Here is a 22,831-nt window from a genome sequence, read left to right on the forward strand (position 1 = left end):
ACGAACCCTTTGAAGAGCCAATATACAGAAATGATGGTTGCAAAGTATGTTTCAGATCCTGAAATGGTCAGAGTATATTTTATTTATTTTAGCTCTTTTTTTTGTTTGTTTATTGAATTAGATTGAACGAGAAGCAATTATTTTAGATAATCTTCAAGAAGAGCTCCCTGAAAGTTCCAAAACAAAAGAGGCAGCCACCACAGAGGAACTCTCTGAGCTGCTAGACTGTTTATGCCAATATGAAGAGAATGTGGAGAAGCAGCGGCTGTTACTGACTCTGCTTCTTCAGCGCATAAAAAGCATCCAGAACGCTCCTGAATGCTTAGAGGCCGTGGAAACTGTGCCAGCATTTCAAGAGATTACCTCTATGCAAGAACGATGCAACAAGTAAGATTTAAGGAAAACTATTAAGGAAACATACTTGACAACTCAGGCTTAAAATTTAGAAAATATTGAATTTTGACAATATAGAAATATAGAATAATGACAGATGATCTGACAGAATTGAGTTGAATCAACAGTGATAGGTATAAAAAGGGATGGAAAAGATTAATAATGATAATGAAAAAGAGCACCCCATCTCCATCCTCGTACTACTGAGGGTGAATATCCTTCAATTTTTTTTTTAATGTTTGCTGTTTTTCTAATTTAGTAATACATATTCATTATAGGAAGTTTAGAGAATGTGGAAAATTATAAAAATTAATATAAAACCCACCTTTAATCTCACCACTTTGCAGCAACCATTGCCAGTCACTTTTTTCTCATCTTTTTACTATGATTACATTTTTTTTTTTTGTGAGGAAGATCAGCCCTGAGCTAACATCCATGCCGATCCTCCTCTTTTTGCTGAGGAAGACTGGCCCTGAACTAACATCCGTGCCCATCTTCCTCCACTTTATGTGGGACGCTGCCACAGCATGGCCCAACAAGCGGTGCATTGGTGCGCGGCCAGGATCCCAACCCGGGCTGCCAGCAGCGGAGCGCCGGCACTTAATGGCTATGCCACGGGGCCGGCCGCCTATGATTACATTTTTAAACAAATTGTGATCATTGTACTTATACTGTTTTCTATTCTGCTCAATCATTTATCAGCATATCATGTTTATTTTCCTCTGCCATTAAATGTTCCTTAAAACATAGCTGTACAGTATTTCATCGTGTGGATATGCCGTAATGTGTTTAACCAAGCCTCTCATATAGGACCTTTAAATTATAGGTAATTTTTTTACTTTTATAAAAAAACTGTAGTGAATATTCTAGTGCTAGAATCTCTATCTGCATTTGTAATTAATTCATTGAGAAAGATGCTGAGAAGTAGAACCATTGGATCAAAGGATATAATAAATTTACGGCTAGAGATACTACCAAATAGCTCTCAGGAAAGATTTTATTCACTTAAACTCCTCTACTAATATGGTGGCTACATCCACAGCGAATGGGGTCAGCTGAGATAAGAAGGCTAGTGGGATTGTCTGTCCCCGAGAACCCACCCAGGACTCCATTCACACCTCTAAGTCGTGTTCAGTTGAACTCAATTGTAATTCTCAATTACACTGTGAAAAAGAGGGTGGAGATGGCAAGTGGAATGTAAAATGTGAAAAGAGCATATTTGAGGATGAAAATTTTGGAGAGGTTTTTGATTGAGTGATAGAATTGAGATATATTTGTATATGTAGTATATGAAACATTGAAAACTATTGCTTTTCTCTCAGGAAAACTTCTTTTGTGAGCTCTGCAAACATTGTGTTAATTGTTGAAATAAAACAATTTCACAGAAGAGCACATAGAGAAACAGTTTTATTTTGATGCTATGTTGTAGGCTTTTTCAGAAAGCTCAAAGAAATAAGGAATTGATGCAGAATGAAATTGAAGAAAGACATGCTTTCGCAAAAGAAATAGTTAGTTTGAAGAATTTATTTCGACAGACCACAACTTCTTTCCAAAATATAGCTATACAAGACCACCCAGGAAAGGCAGAACAGTTTGAGGTAAGTGAGGAATGAACAGTGAGTATGGCTGATACAGATCTACAATCTTGAATCCAAAGTCCTTGGGGCAGAGGTAACTCAGTGACTAGAGTGGAGTGAGTGGTTCAGGAGAACGGAAAACACGAGCAAAAGCCCTGTGGCATAATATGGGGCAGAGCCACAGGAGATCAGTCCAAGAGAGCAGAGTTGAGACCAGGTTCGGAAGTAAGCCAGTCTGGACCAAGCAGCCCTTTTTCAACCACATTTCAAGTGTATTTAGTGAACAGGGGCCTCAGACTACTCTTGAGTAGCATGTCAGACTACTCACTTTAGTAGGATGTAATGTCTTCTCTCTGATAGGATGGAACTGTTTTTACTTACAACATTTGTGACACCAAATGTGTGGGGATTTTTTTCCCCACACCAACCTATTCTCCAACTCTCTGGAAACCAACTGGGTGTCCTATAATTCAGTTCAGTTCTAACACTGACTACCGGCAGTTAGCACAGACCCCACAGTTTAAGAGCTCGCTCCCACAAGACTGCCCCCACTTCAGATACTCAAATCACAAGTCCTGGGTCTCCATACTTCTTTTTTTTTCTTTCTTTTTTTTTTTTTTAAAGATTTTATTTATTTATTTTTTCCCCCCAAAGCCCCAGTAGATAGTTGTATGTCATAGCTGCATATCCTTCCAGTTGCTGTATGTGGGACGTGGCCCCAGCATGGCTGGAGAAGTGGTGCGCGCCTGGGATCCGAACCCGGGCCGCCAGCAGCGGAGCGCGTGCACTTACCCGCTAAGCCACGGGACCGGCCCTCCATACTTCTGATTGTCTATAAATCAAGGGTCCCCACCACTCCCTCAGGTTCAGTAATTTGCTGGAATGTCTCATAGAAGTCAGGAAAGAACTTGACTTACTGTTACCCCTTTATTATAAAGGATACAACTCAGGAATAGCAATGGAATAGAAATGGAAGAGATGCGTAGGGCAAGGTATAGGGGGAGGGGCACGCAGCCTCCACGCCCTCTCTGGGTGTGCCACTCTCCCAGCATGTCGATGTGTTCACCAGCTCTAAAGCTCTCCAAACCTGTCCTTTAAGGGTTTTTATGGAGGTTCCATTACGTAGCCATGATTGCTTAAATCATTGGCCTTTCAACATTAACTGAACCTCCACCCCCTCTCTCCTCCCTAGAGGTTGAGGAGTGTGGCTGAAAGTTCCAACTCTCTAATCACGTGGTTGGTTCCTCTGGCAACCAGCCCCCCTCCTGAAGCTTTCTAGGGGCCCCCCATGAGTCATCTCATTAGCATAAATTCAGGTGTGGTTGAAAAAGCCTCGTTATGAATAACAAAAGGCGCTCCTCTCACCCCTATCCAGGAAGTTCCAAGGGTCTTAGAAGCTGTGCCAGGAGCCCGGGGTGAAGACCACATGTATTTATTATATCACAATATCACAGGGGCTATGCACATGGCCCTGTGTCATTTGGGGACTCATTTTTTCAGAATGATCTCTTCTCATTCAGGTCCAATGGTAACAGGCAAAAATGACATTTGGAAGTTGATTGAAAAGTTGCGTGCTGTTGTTAATCAGAGCTTTTGGTATCAAGGTTGAGAAAGGAAACTTACTCTCCCTCACAGAAGCAGTCTTCATGGGGAAGCCATCTCTGCGAAGCTCTGAATGAAGACCTGTACCCTGGACTAAGTCTAGATAAAACAGAGTGATAACTATACCTCAGACCCCACCTTTGTCTGAATGGCATTGTTCTTTCACTTTCCCTTTCTAGATTTGTTCTCTGCTGAGGGTTAAAAGGAAAACAGTCACACATCATGGAGTCATTCAAAATTGTAATCATTCTTCAGTTTGGTGACTCAATCCATTAACACAAATAATGCTACTGAACACCTACTGTAAAAAAAAAACGAACCACCAAAAGCCACAGTCAAGTCAAAAAGTATTTTTCTGCTTGATCGTTGGGAAACTTTCCCAAACAAATGAGCTGCTTCTTTATAATTAGTGCAGGAGAACGTAGATCAGATTTTGTTTCTAGGCCACAACCAATAGACTATTTGTTCAGGTTTCTTTTATCTCCCAAAACTCACATTCTTTGCGTGGAACTGGAACCCGCCCTTTTGAAAGAAGTTGAGCTCTGCTGGGCTGTCTAATTACATGAAAGCAGACACTTCTGCTTCAAGCATGGGGCTTTTAGTGGCCTTGAATCATTGTGATGATAATATAGCAAGAAGCAGAAATGGCAACAAGTTAATAACAAAAAAAAAACTTCTTGGAAACTTTTTGCTCCTTGCAGCTTTTTAGATCTAGACTGCTACTGAGATACACTTAAATCCTAGAGGTACTTTAGAAGCAGGAGATGTTGTAATGTCTTTTCAGGACAATGGTTGACACTAGGAAGAGATATCAAATTTAATTCTTCCAAGTTAGAAAGCATCATCTGACCGAACTGAGTATCTCTCAGGCTTAATCGGCTTGTATCAATAGTGAGGTTTTGTCATGCAAAGTTTGCTCATTTAAATGACAAGGATGTGCTGGAAAACTCCTTTCATTTTTAGAGTTAAACTTTTTCCGTGTCCTGTGAGTATTTGAAACTCTCTTGATTCTTTTAGGAGCTTCAAAGCATTCTTAATAAAGGGAAACTAACTTTTGAGAATATTATGGAAAAACTGCGAATCAAGTATGCTGAAATGTACACCATAGTCCCTGCAGAGATTGAATCCCAGGTGGAAGAATGCAGAAAAGCTTTAGAAGACGTAGAGGAGAAGGTAATAATGTATTAGTGTTATTATTTATGAAATTGAATGAATATAAAGAAGAAAATATCATTTAATGTCACATTTTCATTTGTCCTGATTTCAGCTGTGACTGTTTTTATAGAGTTTAGTTAATGATAATTTTGTGCATTGAATATGGGGGTAAAATTGCTCTAAGTGACATAGATAATAGAATTAGATGATCTGTTTATTTTTAGTTGTCAAGGTGCTTAGTTTTTCTTCTTTTGCGTTTAAATGTAGAGTTATCTTTTACTTAGCTTTTTTTTTTTAACTGGAGAATCACTTTAAAATTTTGAGCATGAAAAATACTTTGCTTTAAAACATATTCCCTGTGAACATTTTGCAATTGCAACCCGGGGCACTAAGAATACAAATTTCACAACTCACTAGGAATAGCACTTCACACAGTATCTTTCTAATGATGATGGTAACAGCATTCTCACAAAACATACCTGGGCAAATCTTTATACCTGAAAGTCCAGGTTGGAAGAAAGAGTGGGAAATGTTTCATAGTCCTGGAGACACAGGAGTTTATAAGACAATTTTATTTGATTGTGAAAAGGCAGCCCAAATCCAACAGAACAAAATTCTATTTGGTCCTGCATCCACAGAAGGATTTTTGTATTGTTTTTTTGAAGCCTAGAATACCTCTAACTTAATAAATAAAATAGGTATTAAATGCACAAAATAATCAGATTTCAGACAGTTAACTTCTATCACAGATTATTTAGGAAAATCTAACCCATGTAAAAACATATAAACTCCTAATATATATTTATAACAAATCTTGTTGATTTAACACACAAGAAAATCTGTTAGGAGGTACTTTCTCAAGGATCATGTACACTGATTTTATTTTAAGAGAATACTAAATGCTTTGAGAGAAACTAAATTTGTTCTCATGAATACTTCATGAGAAAATCCCTAATGAAGTGAATTAATAATCAAAATCAGCCTTTTAAAATTAGGCTGAAACTTTCAACTATGGCTTGTATATTTGTAGCAAACAGCAACTGATGTTTATCGTGTGATGTGTCTAAAGGATCCAGGCAACAGATACAGTACCATTCTGTATAATTCAGACGGCTGCTTACTCTTCCTGAATCATCACCTCTCCTAATGTACCTAAATGTTACACATTTCTGCCAGGAAAATAACTGCCCAAAATATCAGAAAACTTCATTTTGTGGTATTTTGTTACATAGCAATAAAAAGCTATTACAGCAATAAAAAAACTAATATGGGGTTTTTTTCCTATAAATCTTGACTGTGGTATGGTCTGTGGAATAAAAACATTTTATAAAAGTATCAACAGCTTGATGTTGTGAAAAGAGCCTGAGGCTCCAAAGTCTGGTGACTCGGGGCTTCTTGGACGAGTTCAACCACTACTGTGATAAGTGACCTGAGCAAGTCATTTAGCCTTTGTTTAGTTTCTGCATCTGTATCCTTTCTGCATTGGAAGGTTCTAGTCTCAATGGTTATAAAAGAGTTAAAGGATTATACAAAAGCATAAAGTAGTATTAGGTTATTTAGTGGCTGCTTGGAGAAAGCCTTATCAACATAGCTTAAAAAAAACAGTAACACGAACTGATCAGGTATTTGAAAAATGACACAGTCGACATTCTTTATTATCTTTCCTAGCCCAAGTTATTTTCTTAAGAAAATCATTTAGATAAAAAATTACACTGTTCAGCAGCTAAATTTCTGATTGTTGTGAGAGCATACACTAGAAACATTTACAGAGAGAAAAACTAAGCTTTGTGCATCCTCAAGAAATAGCTAGTTTTAGAAAGTTATTCATATTAAGGTGCGAATTACATTTATTTAAGTCGGCTTGAGAATGTTTGGTTGTATTGAAAAGAGTTCCATGCAGAGGATTTCCTCATAAACGGAGAGACTGTATAACAAATAATTTATCTTGCAGAAATACTTTCATATCATTTGTTCCATGGGGGTGTTTTAAATAGTCCACTCAGTAGTTTTACCCAACACAGTACACACTGTGGGTTACATTCAACAAATTTTTTTTCGTTGGTTTTCTTTTCTTTTTACAGATTGGATTTAAAAGGTCAAGTCAGCACAGCTGCCATTTCCTAGTCTGCTAATCTACCCTCTCATTAACGCATTAGCCAGCATGGTTTGGAATTTTCCCCCTAGCCGTAGAAGATTTTTATAAGTAAAATCCTTTTACCTTTTGAACTCCTGAATAGAGTGCAGAAAACATCTCTAAGCCAAGTGTGTTTTTCTCCCATTGTAACAGGTTAGCAATGAAGTCTTGAAAAGTTCACCATCATATGCAATGAATAGAAAAATAGATGAAATTAACAATGGGCTTTATAATGTTGAAAAGATGTTGCAACAGAAAAGCAAAAATATTGAGGAAGCTCAAGAAATTCAAAAGGTAACATTCTCCTTTAACTGCCTTCAGCTTTTGGTACTCCTTCGGTTCCTCAGTCATCACAGAGATCCCAACCCAGATCCACAGGGCCACGCTTATTGAGAGTGCCACCTGCAGAAGCCTGGTGGAGAAGGCTGTGTTTAAGAACATTCTCACTTTTTCCGTGGTGGGAGTATGCCTGTGATTGTGAACCAGCCTTTTCAAAAGTGAAGAAAGTTAAGGATCTTATCTTGGGAAGACTGATATAAAAAATATTATAAATATATGAATATAAAAAACAAACCTAACATGTCTCTGTGTTGGAGCATTTCTTAAAGTCTTTGGTTTTCTAAGGTGAATTAATATTGGGGAATATAATATGGAAACTTTATGAAATTTATTTGATTAAAAAATATTTCAATAAGATTGGAATAGCATTAACAGCTTTTCTTTAGACTGCAAGGGGAAAGAGGAAAATAAAAATTCCAAATTTATTTCCCTTGTAAAATGCCTTAGGAAATAAAGTCTTAGGTAAAACTGTACATAATATTCTACCTCTTAACTCCCAAGTAAATTCCTGCATATGGAAAGCATTCTTATTCTAATCTGCATATTAAGGAAATATTCTAATATGAATGTAGACTTTTAAAAATAGGTCAGAATATGGCTCACCATTGGTTCCTTTTTTTTTTTTCTGGTTAGGGAGATTAGCCCTGAGCTAACATCTGTTGCCATTCTTCCTCTTTTTGCTGAGGAAGATTAGCCCTGAGCTAACATCTGTGCCAATCCTCCTCTATTTTGTATATGGGATGCCGCCACAGCATGGCTTGATGAGCGGTGGGTAGGTCTGCACCCGGGATTCAAACCTGCGAATCCCGGGCTGCTGAAGCGGAGCGTGCTAACTTAACCGCTATGCGACCGGGCTGGCCCCTGGCTCACCATTGGACAAAATCTTGGACTCTTAATAAGTAGAGGAGCCTAATTTAACAGTCACATTTTCCCATTTCTAGAAATTATGTTCTTTAGCAAATATTAAGTATTTTACCTTTGAGATTTCCTCTACCCAGACAAGTCCAGGTTTGAATCCAACCTATTGTCTTCTTGAGCCAAAAGCAGTTGCTGCTAATACATGTGGCTAGAATTTTCTGCCACTGCATTAATCCTGAGTCAAAGCAGATATTTTCTTTTTATTAGCTTTATTTTTGCACTTAATAAAAATAGTCTTCTAGATTAAGTACCTATATGTTCCGGTCTAAATAGGTTCAGGTATTAACCGAAGCCCTTTTTAAGCATAATGTTACCTCATCACTCTTGAAAGATTAGGGTTATATTGACCTTGTTTGGTGTCATTCATCTCTGGAAATGTCCAGGTCTTTCTGCTCCTGCACAGCAAATTCATACTGAAATGAATACAGTTAGAGTTAAGAGACCTCAGAAAAAGTGTTTTTTGGTTTAGGTCACAAGTGGTTGCTAGGCATAAGTGAATAACTGTGCCTGTGATGTTGTTTTGGTAGCATTTGCAAGTGCAAATACCGTGTGCAAACTAGGAATTAACACAATAAACCATGACATCTGCATTCAAATTGACTTCTGATTTCCTTTTCCAGAAAATGTGGGATGAGCTAGATCTCTGGCATTCCAAGCTAAATGAGCTGGATTCTGAAGTTCAGGACGTTGTTGAACAGGATCCAGGACAGGCTCAAGAGTGGATGGATAAGCTGATGGTTCCTTTCCAGCAGTATCAGCAAGTATCACAGAGAGCAGAATCCAGAACCTCACAGTTAAATAAGGTGTGATGGGAACACATGATTACTACACATAGTGTGTGATGGTATTGAGATGGGTTTAAAACAAAACAAAAATATATATTCAGAGGCAGCCAGTTTCCCTTAATTGCCAGTTTTAGGATGCTAGAGCCACACGATAGGTTCAGGTGGGCACCCGGGGGGAGAGATTTCACTGCTGACACAGGCAGAAAGTCTGATTGAGCAGGCAGAAGCAAGTATCCAAAAGTCAGACCACAGCAGGAGTCCACACACTGGGCTTCCCAACAGGTAATGGGCATTTCAGCAAGTAATCTCAAGAGTCCTGGGAGGGAGCCAAAAAAGAGAAACAATGTCATTGGAGACACCCTCTCCCTTCCAAGTAGGGGTTATGGTGGCTGAGTCATGATCTAGCAAGAACGAGGCAGGATCCTAGTCTCAGAGGAACTGGGATATTATAGAACAAGGCCCAATACAGGAGGACAAAACACAAATCCAGTTTTCTGAATGAAGCATAAAATGGGAACCAGACTAGTTGCAAGGCTAACTTGGAACCTTTGCTGAGGCCTGTAGCATTGGGGTAGAAAGTCCTTTCCACCTATGGTCAGGATTAGTCTGAAAAGTTGGAAGAATCAAAACCTGCAGGCGGGTGGGTGGGCAAGTGGCCCAGCCATGGGGAGTGGAGCCCTGCACGGCCTGACGCACCACTGACTCACAGCAACGAGTTCTTCATTTGAGAATCATTGAACTCAAGTAGAAGGCATCAGACTGAGTTTGGTACCGCCTCTCTTTCACAGGCCACAATTAAGATGGAGGAGTATCATGAGCTTTTGAAGAGTACTGAGGCGTGGATAGAAAATACCAATCGTTTGCTGGCTAATCCTGCTGACTATGACTCTTCCAAGACGCTGAGTCACCACGCTAGCACCCTTCAGGTAAGAGTTCTTTCAGTGTTTCCTGGGTGTCATAGAATCTACATAATGGTTAGCGGCTTAGTCATGGTGCTTTTTTTCCCCTTCTTCCCTGCAAAACAGCCTTACCTTCAACCATGCCGAGTGGCAGAAGGAAGCTTGGGGGAGTGGGAGGCTCTGGACAGGGATTTTGGAGACCAGGGTCTAGTTCTTTTTGTCCTAATAACTACTACGACATGACTTTTTAGATAACTTACTGCATCCTTCATGGGCCTCGGTTTCCCCCATCTATGATGTAAGAACGATGCACTGAATGGTGTTGATGGTTTTAGTTGGCAGAATTCTAAGATGGCTCCCAATATTCCTGTCCCCTGATGTACACCACCTGTATAATCCCCTCCCCTTGAGTGCGGGAAGGAATATGAGTATGTGATGAGACAGTCACTCCATGGACTAGGTTATCTTATGTGGCTAAGGTAATGGGATTATCACTCCCATGAATGCATGATTAATCATGGTTATATGATTATAAGACACCTTAGTAGCAGACTGGAGAGATATTTTCCTGCTGGCTTGAAGAAGTAAGCCGCCATATTATGAGAGGGCCGAGGGGCTAGGACCCTGGGGCAGCCTCTGGAAGCTAAGCGTGACCCCCAGTCAATAGTCAGCAAGAAAACTGGGATCTCAGTCCTACAACTGAATTCTGCCAAGAACCTGAATGAACTTGGAAGAGAAACGGCGCTCCAGATGGTGCCTTGATTGTAGCCTTGTGACATCCTTAGCAGAGGACCCACCTAAGCTATGCCTGGACTCCTGAGCCGTGGAAATGAAGAGATAATAAATTTGTTTTATTTTAAGCTACTAAGTTTGTGGTAATTAGTTACACAGCATTAGAAAACTAATTTGTGGTTTGTTCCAGTTCTAGCATGTCATGAATCCAATTTCCTGTTCTTCCTGGTACTCCACAGGTGCCCTGTCTCCATGCTAGCTTACAAAGGCAAAGCAAATGAAAGTATTTTCGTCCTCGGGGCCATGACTGCAAGAGATCTTCACGACACTAAGGACTGGCTTAAGTTTTATTGCGAAGGTGTATTTCCCTTCTCTCATATTATTCAGCCATGAGAAAGAATTTCTTAGGAAAAAGTTTATTCTTTAACAATTTTTAGAGTAATCAGACATCAAAGTTGATCTAACTCCTTTTTATATCTGTAGAATAGCACAATGCGTTCCCATGTGAACAGCTAACTTCGTGCTCCCTGATGTTTGAGATTTGTTGGCACATTTTTTCCCTGTGGTAACAGTTGTAAAGATGCTTCATTTCACCCACTTGTTTCTTTTCTTCCCGTTTCCTGTGATTTCTGCCCCCACCTCTTGGGTTGACGTTCCACATCCCCAAAGCATGTCATCTTTTTATTTTAAATTGCCTCTATTTTTCACCATTTTCAAGGGGTTTACAGAGAGAGAACAGAGGAATAAGGCTTTTTTCCTCAAATGCTTATTATGAGTTAAAAAAATAAAGACTTTACAAGGGTGAACTCAGGCGAAAGAAACCAGCTGGACTTTTGCTACCTTCTACTGACACAAATTTAAAAGTGTGGAAGACTCTCTCAGACTGTTGAGGACATCCTAATTTGCTGGCCTTTGTTTATGGGCTAGAACTGACTAGAAATCTAGTTTATGAGCTAGAGGAAGTAGAGACAAGGGGTGATGCAGGCTGATTTCCCACAGAACGTATCCTAATAAATCCCCCAATGGAAAGTTAGTCTCAATAACTAGTCATATGTGAAGACCTCATTTTTTTCCCTATTTTGAAAATAGTTGTCCTTCTTTTAGGATACGCTTTTCCATTTTTCCAGCATTACCAGGCATTGATTTTTATTTTAATTTAATTTTTTTTTTTAATTTTTATTTATTTATTTTTCCCCCAAAGCCCGAGTAGATAGTTGTATGTCATAGCTGCACATCCTTCTAGTTGCTGTATGTGGGACGCGGCCTCAGCCTGGTGGGAGAAGCGGTGCGTAGGTGCACGCCCGGGATCCGAACCCGGGCCGCCAGCAGCGGAGCTCGCACACTTAATCGCTAAGTCGCGGGGCCGGCCCGAGGCATTGATTTTTAAAATGACTCTTAAGCATCAAAACTCTCAACTAAGCTTTAAAAGTCTGTTTTACTTGCACTATAACCTTCTACCTGGATTGTATTTGTTAAAATAGGTTTTTATAACCTAAAGATGCTTCCACAAAGACTGCTTTGTACTTAAGAATCACTAAAACATAAATTGTCATTGTAAAAAGAGGAAAACAACTTGTTTTTTAATCAACTTTATTAAAGTACATATACTTTACATATAGTAAAATACGCCTGTTTTAAGTGTACAGCTAGATGAGTTTTGATAAATCTATGCAATTGTGTAACCACCACTTCCACCACCGTCAATATAAAGAACATTTTTATCACCCCCAAAACTTTCCTCATGCCCGTTTGCAGTCAATCCCCTTTCACCTGTCTTCAGGCCTAGGTAATCACTCACTCATTGCTTTCTGTTAGTATAGTTTTGCCTTTCCTACAATATCCTATAAATAGAATCATACAGTATGTAGTCTTTTGTGCCTGACTTCTTTTACTTAGCATAATGTTTTCGAGATTCATCCAGGTTGTTACATTTATAAGTAATTCATTCTTTTGATGGCTGAATAGTATTCCATTTATGGAAACATGCAATATGTTTATCCCTTCACCAGTTAATGGACATTTGGGATGGTTCAAGCTTTGGGCTATGTATTTGGTATCTATTGCTTCATAACACATTACTCCAGAAGTTAGAAGCTTAAAATAACAAATATTATCTCACAGTTTCTGTGGGTCAGGAACCGAGGCCTGGTGTAGCTGAGTGCCTCTGGCTCAAGGTCTCTCGTGTGAATGCAGACAAAGTGTCGCCCGAGGCTGTGGTCTCATCTGAAGGTTCAGTTTGGGTAAGGGAGGAGACAGGATGCATTTCCATGCTCATTCATGTGGCTGTTGCAGGCCCCAGAAGATCCACTTCCATACGCAGACATGGGGGCCTCTCCACAAGGCTGCCTCATCGCATGGTAGCTGGCTTCCCTCACTGTAAACAATCTAAAAGAGAGGAAGAGAACTCCCAAGACAGAACAGTCTTTTTATAATCTCATCTGGGAAACGACCTCTCATCACTTCTGCCATATTTTATTAGAAGTAAATCAGTAAGCCCAGCCTACATTCAAGGGAGCTGATTATAAGGGCATGAATACCAGGAGGTGGGGATTATTGGGGGCCAACTTAAGGGCTGCCTACCTGAGACTATTATGAACAAAGCTGCTATGAACATTCATACACAAATCTTTGTTTGGGTGTGTTTTCATGTCGTTTCATTTGGTAAATACCTAGGAGTACAATTGCTGGCTTTTATGGTAAGTATTTAACTAGATAAGAAACTACCAAATTGTTTTCCAAAATGGCTGTATCATTTCTCATTCCCACTGGCAGTGTGAGTTCTAATTGCTCCATATTCTTGTCAGCACTTGATATTATCTGTCTTTTAAATTTTAGCCATTCTAGTGACATGTAGTAGTATCTCATTGTGGTTTAAATGGCATTTCTCTAATGACTAATGATTTGTTTATTTGAGCATTTATTTGTGTGCTTATTTGAGCATTTATTCATATGCTTATTTATCATTTGTACGCTACCGTTTTGAAATGTGTGTTCAATTTTTTTGCCCATTTTTTATTTGGGTTGTTTGTCTTTTTATTATTGAATTGTGAGAGTTATTTATAAAATGTTCTAAAAACCAGTCCTTTATCAGATATGTGATTTACAAATATTTTCTCCCAGTCTGTGGCTTGTCTTTTCATTCTCTCAATATTTTCTATGAGAGAGCAAATTTATTAGTTTGATGAAGTCTAATTTATCAATATTTTTCTTTTATAGGTTATTCTTTTGTGTTGTATCTAAGAAATCTTTAACCCAAAGTCACAAGGATTTCCTCCTATATTTTCTTCCAGAAATTTTATAGTTTTAACTCTTACTTTTGGGTCTATCGTCCATTCAAGTTAATTTTTGTATATGGTATGAAGCAAGGATCAAGGTTCATTTTTTTCTATATGGATATCCAATTACTCTAGCACCGTTTGTTGAAAAGACTCACCATTGAATTACTTGCTGCCTTGTTGAAAATCAATTGACCTCATATATGTGGGTCTATTTCTGGGCTCTTTCTTTCTTTCTTTTTTTTTTTTTTGAGGAAGATTGGCCCTGCGCTAACATTTGTTCACCTGTTGCCAATCTTCCTCTTTTTCTTTGTTTTTTCCTCCCCAAAGCCCCAGTACATAGTTGTATATCATAGTTGTAGAGTTGTAGCTCTTCTATGTGGGACACCACCTCAATGTGGCTTGATGAGCGGTGAGTAGGTCCACGCCCAGGATCCAAACTGGGGAACCCTGGGCTGTCCCGAAGTGGAACATGCGAACTTAACTGCTATGCCACTAGGCTGGTCCCAGAGCTCTCTCTTCTGTTCTATTGATCTGTCTGTCTGTTCTTTCACCAATATGACACAGTCTTGATTACTATAGCTTTAGAGAGTCTTGAAATCAGGTAACGTAAATTCTACAACTTAGTTCTTTTTTTTCAAATTTGTTTTGACTAAATCTGGATATTTACATTTCCATGTAAGTCTTAGAATCAGCTTGTCGATATCTATACAGAGGTCTGTTGGAATTTTAAGTGGGGTTGCATTAAATCTATAGATCAATTTAGTGAGAATTGGCATCTTAACCATTTTAACTGTTCCATTCCAGGAACATGATGTATCTCTTTATGTACTTTGATCTTCTTTAATTTCTCTTATCTTTTTTTTATAGTCTTCATTTTACAGGTCTTGCATGTAAATTGTTAAATTTATCCCTAAGTTTTTTATATCTTTTGATGCTGTTGCAAATAGTATTATTGGTAAAAAGCCTTGGTTTGGTTTTGTTTTCCTTAAAGTTTTTTCCTTCTATGATTTTGAATAAAGCCAGTATAAAATTCTGAATAACCTGATTAATTTTACAGACTTATGACTAGAATTCTAGTTGCATAAGTAAATGTTCTTTCTCATATCATCTATTTTTTATGGAATTACCTGAAGATTACATTAGCAGATTAAACATTTACAGTAGGTAGCTGAGATATTTTGAAATCTTAAGTTTGAAAGTTAATACATTATAATTATTAAAAGAAAGAAGAAAAAGAAATTATAAGGAATAATGTCTAAGAAATTCTAAAAATGGATGTTTTTCACTTTCATTTGATGTTACCAGATAAAGCTCTTTTGGTATCAAGTTATTCAAGTCAACTAAGGCTATAGGGACGTCTCATGGAAGTCAATGGCACCTTGTAGTAAGGCCTGAGGGGGACACTGGCACCAGACTGGCAAGCCATGGGGCCTCCTCTTCATTTCTCATCCCCACTTCACTGATCTATTTCTCTCAAACTCATGTTCCCAGAATTACAAGTCCAGTAAATTGGAGAGAGCCTCAATGGCTTTCTTGGCCCCAATTCCAAATTAGAGAGAGACGGACTATAGGTCAGGTGTTCCTGGTTCTGTTAACAGTGGCTGGAAGAGTAGGGTTATATGATATAAAATATCACATATTTTATGTGAGCCTGCTGTGAGCCCCCCAAATGGGGTAGACACTGTCAAGTCATTCACTGCTGTTGACAGTAGAAAATATTCAATGTTTTATTGTTAAGACTAGAAAAGAACAGAGAAATGAGACAAATTTAAATACTCTCTGAGGGGTCGGCCCGGTGGTGCAGCGGTTAAGTGCGAGCGCTCCACTGCGGCGGCCCGGGTTTGCGAGTTCGGATCCCGGTGCGCACCGACGCACCGCTTGTTAGGCCATGCTGTGGTGGCATCCCATATAGAGTAGAGGAAGACGGACATGGATGTTAGCCCAGGGTCAATCTTCCTCAAGAAAAAAGGGGAGGATTGGCATTGGATGTTAGCCGTGGCTAGTCGTCCTCGCCAAAAAAATAAATTTAATAAATAAATAAATACTCTCTGATTTGAAATTTTTTTATTAAGATATAATTAACAGACAACATTATGTTAGTTTCAAGTGTACAACATAATGATTCGATATTTGTAAATATTGTGAAATGATCACCACAATGTCTAGTTAACATCCATCACCATACCTAGTTACAGAATTTTCTCTGATTTAAATTTTAATCAACTTGTTTCAGTATCTCGATGTTTCTTCTGTTTTTTTTCCCTGTTTTCCCTTATCTAGATGGCTTTGGAAGATTCAGAACAGAAGCACAATCTTTTACATTCAATCTTCACGGATCTAGAAGACTTGTCAATAATTTTTGAAACAGATGATTTAGCACGGTCTGTACAAGAGTTAAGTCGTCAAGTGACAGCTTTACAACAAAAAATCATGGAAAGTCTTCCACAGATTCAGCGAATGGCTGATGTAAGTTGGAGCTAGAAAGATGTGATTCTTCTTGTTAATTTATATGTCGTTTAGTAAATTAGAGTTATACTGCTAATCAACTCCTAATTTTAGGAAGACACATTCATCTGGTACATTTTTCACTTATGTTCTTATTTCTTGAAATATATGTTACTTTACTTTGCAATCTTTAGTGCAGCTACAGCAAAAAATCATATCCCCATTCTCAGTCCAAAAGTGATCTATTTAAAGGGAAGAATCCTGATCAGTTAAGTTCAGTGTTTTCTTTTTGTCAGAGAGGAGATATTGTTGATTTAAAAGCACAGATTAGCAAAGAGGGAGTTGAAACAGACAACTTCCCAAGTCTTCATTCACCAATAGCAAATATTTATTGAGGGGCTGCTGTATGGCAGCCGTGGAATTTTTAAATTTTATTTCTTTTAGCTTGAAACGTGCAAGGCATTTATTTAAGGGTGAAGTCACATAGCAAAGGCAGGGACAGGTAGTCGTAATCATTGACCTTTTGTTTCTCGGTTACATTCCCTACACCATAGTTATGTACCTTCAGGGGAATAATAGTTGTTAAATATTCTTGATTACTGAAGTTATTACAAAGTTTTTAAATGCTCTACAATTTTTGATGGAAATTACCCTAAAGTACATTGTATACTTTTGTATACCTTTTTCAATATAAGGTGCAGAAACTAATTTCATTGTGACTTAACTTTCCCTCAAAATTTGGAGATAACACTATAAAGTTATTGTACTTACTACTTCATTTGCTTACAAAGTTGTTTCTCCTGTATTGAATGGCTCCAAACTGCTAAAATTTGAAATCCTCAATCTATTTCTATATAGTTTTTTCTATCCCCTTCATTTTTGGCTGTACCTTTTTATTGCTACAGTGCATCTGCATTGAGCTCTAAAGGTCTGAAGCAGCTCTCTTGGTGTGAGTGGACTCACTCGCATGGAGGTTTTATAGCCCATATTCTCCAATATGGAGGTTTTATAGCCCATATTCTTCAATATGGAGGTTTTATAGCCCATATTCTTCAGTATGGACGTTTTATAGCACATACTGCAGCATTTTCACTTTAAGGCTATCGGCTAGGTTCTAAAGGTTGACACTGATGAGAGAATAACCACTGGACAAATGATCTATTGTTTAAATTCATCTGAGTAAGTTATAAAGTAATTTAGTGACTCTCTGCGTGGCAACAGTTCATTAGGGGATTGGCAAGAAAATCCTGTGGATTTTCCAGCCCCTCATGTGTTTGTTTCCCAAGGGTAACTTTATCATTTTACTAAAATGGTGGGAATTTTTAAAATGTTAGACCACTTGTATTCAAGTGTTTAAACACATTCCAAGGATAAATCTAAAGAGTTTGTAGATAATTGAGAATTTACTTAAAAAATGATTCGGATGCGTACTATTTTTGTTCTCACAGTATAAGTAATTGAAAATTGGCCCTATGAGGATCTTGAATCGACAAGGTATAAGCAATGCTTTGTAGTGTGGTATGCTATTAATAGAAGAGCATTTTTTTAAAAAAACAATCAACATTATCTGTGTAGTACTTGGTTAGTCTCTAAGAGATAGAAGTGGCAAACATATTTTGGTTATATATGAGAATAGAATGAATGGCCAGAAATTGTGTTTTATAGATTACTAATGTACAACATACACTGAATGAATGTATTTTTTTGTTTCTGAAATTCTAGGATGTGGTTGCTATTGAAACTGAAGTAAAATCAATGGAAAAAAGAGTTTCTAAAATCAAAACTATCCTGTTATCAAAAGAAATATTTGATTTTTCACCAGAAGAACATCTTAAGCATGGGGAGGTAAGCATGGATCTTTATTAAAAATATTTTCTCATAATACTTATTATGTTTATTTTTAAATATGTAATAATATGGTATGATAAAAAGTATTTAGTTTTGCTAGAGTAATAGCAGACTAAAGTTGGGATGTAGATAGGAATGACTATAAATACCATATTTTAAATCAGAGAGTACTATCTAATAAAGATAATTTTCTTTTTATTTTTTATTTATTTATTTATTTTTTTCCCCCAAAGCACCAGTAGATAGTTGTATGTCATAGTTGCACATCCTTCTAGTTGCTGTACGTGGGACACGGCCTCAGCATGGCCGGAGATGCGGTGCTTCGGTGCGCGCCCGGGATCCGAACCCAGGCCGCCAGCAGCGGAGCGCGCGCACTTAACCACTAAGCCACGGGGCCGGCCCTGAAGATAATTTTCTTATAGGTTATTTTTTCGTTTACTTTTCCAAAAACTTCGAAGTTTGGGAGTTTTGCCGTCAAGTCGAATCCAGGTGTTTAATAGTCCAAGAGTTTGAGCTCTAAGTCAGGAGAACTGGGTTCCAGCCCCAGCTATGCTGCTTACTAGCTGTGTGATTTTGAGCAATTAGTTAACATTTCTTGGATTCTCCTTCATATCTGCACACTGGTATTGCGGTGATTATGTTGAACAGTTATAAGGTATATAGAGCTCCTAGTACGGGAACTGGAACATACTAAACAGCACACAGACCTTGATTCCCCTTCAGCCTAGCAGTTAGGAGCATGTGCTTTGAGATCTGGCAGGCCTGGGTTCTTATTCATTATTATTTTTTTTGGTGAGGAAGATCAGCCCTGAGCTAACATCCATACTAATCCTCCTCTTTTTGCTGAGGAAGACTGGCTCTGAGCTAACATCTATTGCCAATCCTCCTCCTTTTTTTTCCCCCAAAGCCCCAGTAGATAGTTGTATGTCATAGTTGCACATCCTTCTAGTTGCTGTGTGTGGGACGCAGCGGCCTCAGCATGGCCGGAGAAGCGGTGCGTCGGTGCGCGCCCAGGATCCGAACCTGGGCTGCCAGCAGCAGAGCGCGCGCACTTAATCACTAAGCCACGGGGCCGGCCCCAGGCCTGGGTTCTAATCCTAGGCTGCCCCTTACAGTCTGACCTCACCTGGGTCTTCTAACTTCTGTGAACCCAATTTCCTTACCTATGAAATGGAAGTTCTGATACCTACCTCCCAGGGTATTTGTGAGGGTTAAATGATATGTATACAGTCCTTGGTAAAGTGAATAATGTCTTCTGATTTATTGATTATGTAAATCCAGATTTCTGTGGATCAGATTTCATTAAAGCAAAATATAATTATATTCTTGGGACTTAACGAAACTTGGAGGGACAATTCTGTTCAATTCAATAAGCATTTCTTGAGGGCCTACTATGTGGGAAGCCGTGTGCCAGGTGCGGTTGCCACAAAGTGTGTAAGGTACAGTAGCTGCCCTTACACAGCTCACTGCCTGGTGACAATACACAAAGCAAAGCCCTCATTCCACAGAGAGTGAGGGGAGGGAGAGGGAGGAGGAAGGAAGGTTGTCCTCGTGCCTCATTTACTGCTGGGTTTCTCGCCCCCGGGCATTCGTTCCTGAGACCTTTAACTACTGGATCACGAGTGATAAAATAGTTCTTTTCAATCTAAGCTAAAGAAACATTTTAAAAATTGGAACTATAGATTAAAGACTAAATTATACATTATTTTAATTTCGAATAATTAGATCTAGCAGTGGCCTTTTTTTTTTTTTCCATTTATGTACCATGCTTATCTGATCTAATTAAGGTCATACTTGAAAATATTCGTCCCATGAAGAAAACCATTGCTGAAATAGCGTCTTACCGAGTGGAGCTGAGGGTACCCCAGGCGGGAATGAAACCTCTGCCCGTGTTTCAGCGGACAGATCAGCTTTTACAAGATATAAAACTGTTGGAAAATGTGACTCGGGAACAAAATGAGTTATTAAAGGTGAGTAGTTTATGATGACAGCCAACTTACTGGATGAAAACGTTCAGCAAAAGCTGGTTTTGTTTTCAGTTTTCGTAGTTGAGTAGATCAAATTCCCATGACAATAAGATGCTGTCTTTGTTGATTCTTTTTGGTCTCTTCCAACACTCTTATCCAGGAGGTGGCATTTAATGTGAGTGTTTCTGCTTGCTCAAATGGGGCTGAGGGTATTTTTCTCAGTTCTTACCCTCATTCTGGTTGAAGACATTAAAGCGTAGCTGTGGTCTATTTAATTCCATTCTCCAGTTATTGAAGACCTGTGTGGTAAAATACAGTGGGAAGAGGTTCAAATCTGAACGGTGCATCTGCAATCTCATGAGGCCGACAGATCACACTGTAATCATCACCACAATAATCTCTTGATACATCGCAGTCACTTTCCTATTAATCATCTCGTTTTATTCTCAAATATGTGATCCAGGGGAAGTAGGCACTTTGCCGTCTTTATTTTTACATATAAGGAGACTCATGTGAAAAGGTTAGGTGACTTGCTATAAGACCTCTGAGTTAACCTGTGTCGAGATTCATTTGTGTACAGACAAGACAGGAATCTGAGTCTCTAGACCCCTGGTGTGATTCTCCATATCAGGGTCTCTTCCTCCTAACTGAGGATGTCTTTCAGCCACTCCTCAGAGGGTTTCTTTTCTCATACTTTGATCTCCAGGCTCAAGTCAAGAATCATTATTAGATAGAAATTACATTTTACTTTGGTTTGTATTCTTGGATCAACAACCACTCCCACAAGAAAAGAAAGTTGCTGAAAGAGCCTTAAATTCCACAGACTTTTCAACCATCTTGATAGACCTCCGTCGTGGCTGCTTTTCCTGATTAGAGGGTCAGGGTAGGAGAAAAGGTTATTTTCCCTCCTTCCCAAGCACCACTTGATGATAGGAAGAAAACTGCTATCTTTTTCTCCCTCTTAAGTCTCATTCACCTCTCAGTGGCCAGTCTGTGTCCTCCTGAGATTTGAGGATACTGTAATCTCTGGTTTGAGTCTTAGCTCATATAGTCTCTCTGACCTCACTGCTGATCAGCTGACATCATTTCCTAACACCCACAGGGAGAAAAAAGATCAATGTACTGTTTCTTAATAATATAAGAGAAGAAAAAAGAAAGATACAAAATTTGATCTATTCTTTTTAATCGTTTTATGCTTTGTTGGTCTCCTGGTCAGGAAAAGAAAATAACAGTTCTTTATGCCTTAAAGTAGCTTCTTCACAAGATGAAAGGGGGGAAATAGAAGAGGAAATTATATTTTATGCCAAGTTAGGTATCAAACTGTGCTGCTAAAATTTTCCATCTTACTGTGTTATTGGAAATCAGATGTCGTCTCATATATTTCAAAGCTAAGTAAGCCATGGTAATGAAAATTATTAGAATACAGTACATTTCTTTTAATTCCTACTTTAGATATTGTAAGTGCCTTCGTTGTGGAAGACAAGACAAATTACTTTTAGGGGGAGCAATGGGATGTAGCTCGTTATAGAGAGCTGGGGAACAGGTGTGTGCAGCAAACGTAGTTATTCATTTCCAGCCTGCAGCTAAAATTATGGTTAAATATTAAAGAAAATACAAGGAAGAATTTTGTGTTGGCCAAAAACTTTGTAGTTTTAAAAGGCATTTTGCTTCGTTGTGAAGCATGCCAAGGAAATATCTAGACTTTCTTTTGAAGTCCGTTTCTTTATTTCATCATGCTTTGATCATAGTATTTAGCACATAAATAGGTTCCAGCTCTACTACTCCTTAAACAGTAGATCCCAGGTATTTTTCCGGTTAGTTTTGCTTTATTCTGCAAACTCAGACTGCTCTCGACCCCTCAACCTCTTAGCATAAAAGGTACATCACTGATCCCAAGGAGTACCAGGTGAGGATGTGACTGCAACAGGAAAATTCATCATCTCTCAAATCACGTGCTCTTTCCATTCTGAGTTAGTACTATCACCTTTCTATGTGGAAGGCCTTACATAGAATATGTATTAAAATGGCTTACATGACATATGTCATTTCATAAAATTTAGCAACTTTATGTTATGCCATAAAACACTTCCCAAAATAAACCCACTAGACTGGAAATACTTAAGAGCAAAGGTGTGTCTAATTAGACTTGTACCCCAAGCACTGCAGAAGGTGCTCTGGCATCTCGTAAACCAAAGTCAGTTGCCTGCTTGCAAATGTTGTTCTCTGTATTTAGGCTACCATTTCGTATTGCAATCTATGTGGGTATGTATTTGCTGTAATTGATTGGAACTTATAATGGGGATAGACATTGGAAGTAGCTAATTGATTAGTCCTTAGATTATGACAAAGATTGTTCTTTTTGGGGGTTTGTTTTGTAGATAGTCATAAAACAGACTAATGAATGCGATGAGGAAATAGAAAATTTGAAGCAGATGTTAAATAATTATTCAGCTGAATTCTCCCATGAACATATGTCACCAGACCAAGCTACCAACCTGCCACAAGTACAGGTATGTGTCTATCATCCGTTCATCCCGCGGTTCATTCAACAATCACTTACTAGGCCATTGGTGTCTAGAAGATGGTATGGTGTATTTCCTACTTCTCTCTTCCAATTGAAGGTATTTTATGTGTGTGTTTACTCTCCATTCCTATTTCATAAAATAGGTGATTATATAATTATCATAGTAGAAGACCCTTCAAGTGTCCTTAGCCTCAACTTGGTGCATTTTGGTCTGCATTTGCTCTGGTACCAAAGA

The 22,831-nt window shown here is 38.6% G+C and overlaps 1 protein-coding gene across 10 annotated transcripts in view; it reads left to right on the forward strand.

The window, feature by feature from the left end:
* Positions 1 to 22,831, forward strand: part of SYNE2 (spectrin repeat containing nuclear envelope protein 2) — a 265,485-nt gene that overhangs the window by 134,015 nt on the left and 108,639 nt on the right. For 9 of the 10 annotated variants that reach the window (XM_058567087.1, XM_058567088.1, XM_058567090.1 and 6 more), the window contains 10 exons: positions 122 to 387; positions 1,823 to 1,991; positions 4,590 to 4,745; positions 7,015 to 7,155; positions 8,739 to 8,921; positions 9,692 to 9,829; positions 16,093 to 16,278; positions 17,980 to 18,102; positions 19,893 to 20,075; positions 22,451 to 22,582. In XM_058567087.1, coding sequence (XP_058423070.1) covers positions 122 to 387; positions 1,823 to 1,991; positions 4,590 to 4,745; positions 7,015 to 7,155; positions 8,739 to 8,921; positions 9,692 to 9,829; positions 16,093 to 16,278; positions 17,980 to 18,102; positions 19,893 to 20,075; positions 22,451 to 22,582 — 1,677 coding nt within the window. The remainder of the gene's footprint in view (positions 1 to 121; positions 388 to 1,822; positions 1,992 to 4,589; positions 4,746 to 7,014; positions 7,156 to 8,738; positions 8,922 to 9,691; positions 9,830 to 16,092; positions 16,279 to 17,979; positions 18,103 to 19,892; positions 20,076 to 22,450; positions 22,583 to 22,831) is intronic. The other variant, XM_058567094.1, reaches the window with a different exon arrangement.

The sequence above is a fragment of the Diceros bicornis genome, chromosome 24, assembly GCF_020826845.1.
Source record: "Diceros bicornis minor isolate mBicDic1 chromosome 24, mDicBic1.mat.cur, whole genome shotgun sequence".
Lineage (NCBI taxonomy): Eukaryota > Metazoa > Chordata > Mammalia > Perissodactyla > Rhinocerotidae > Diceros > Diceros bicornis.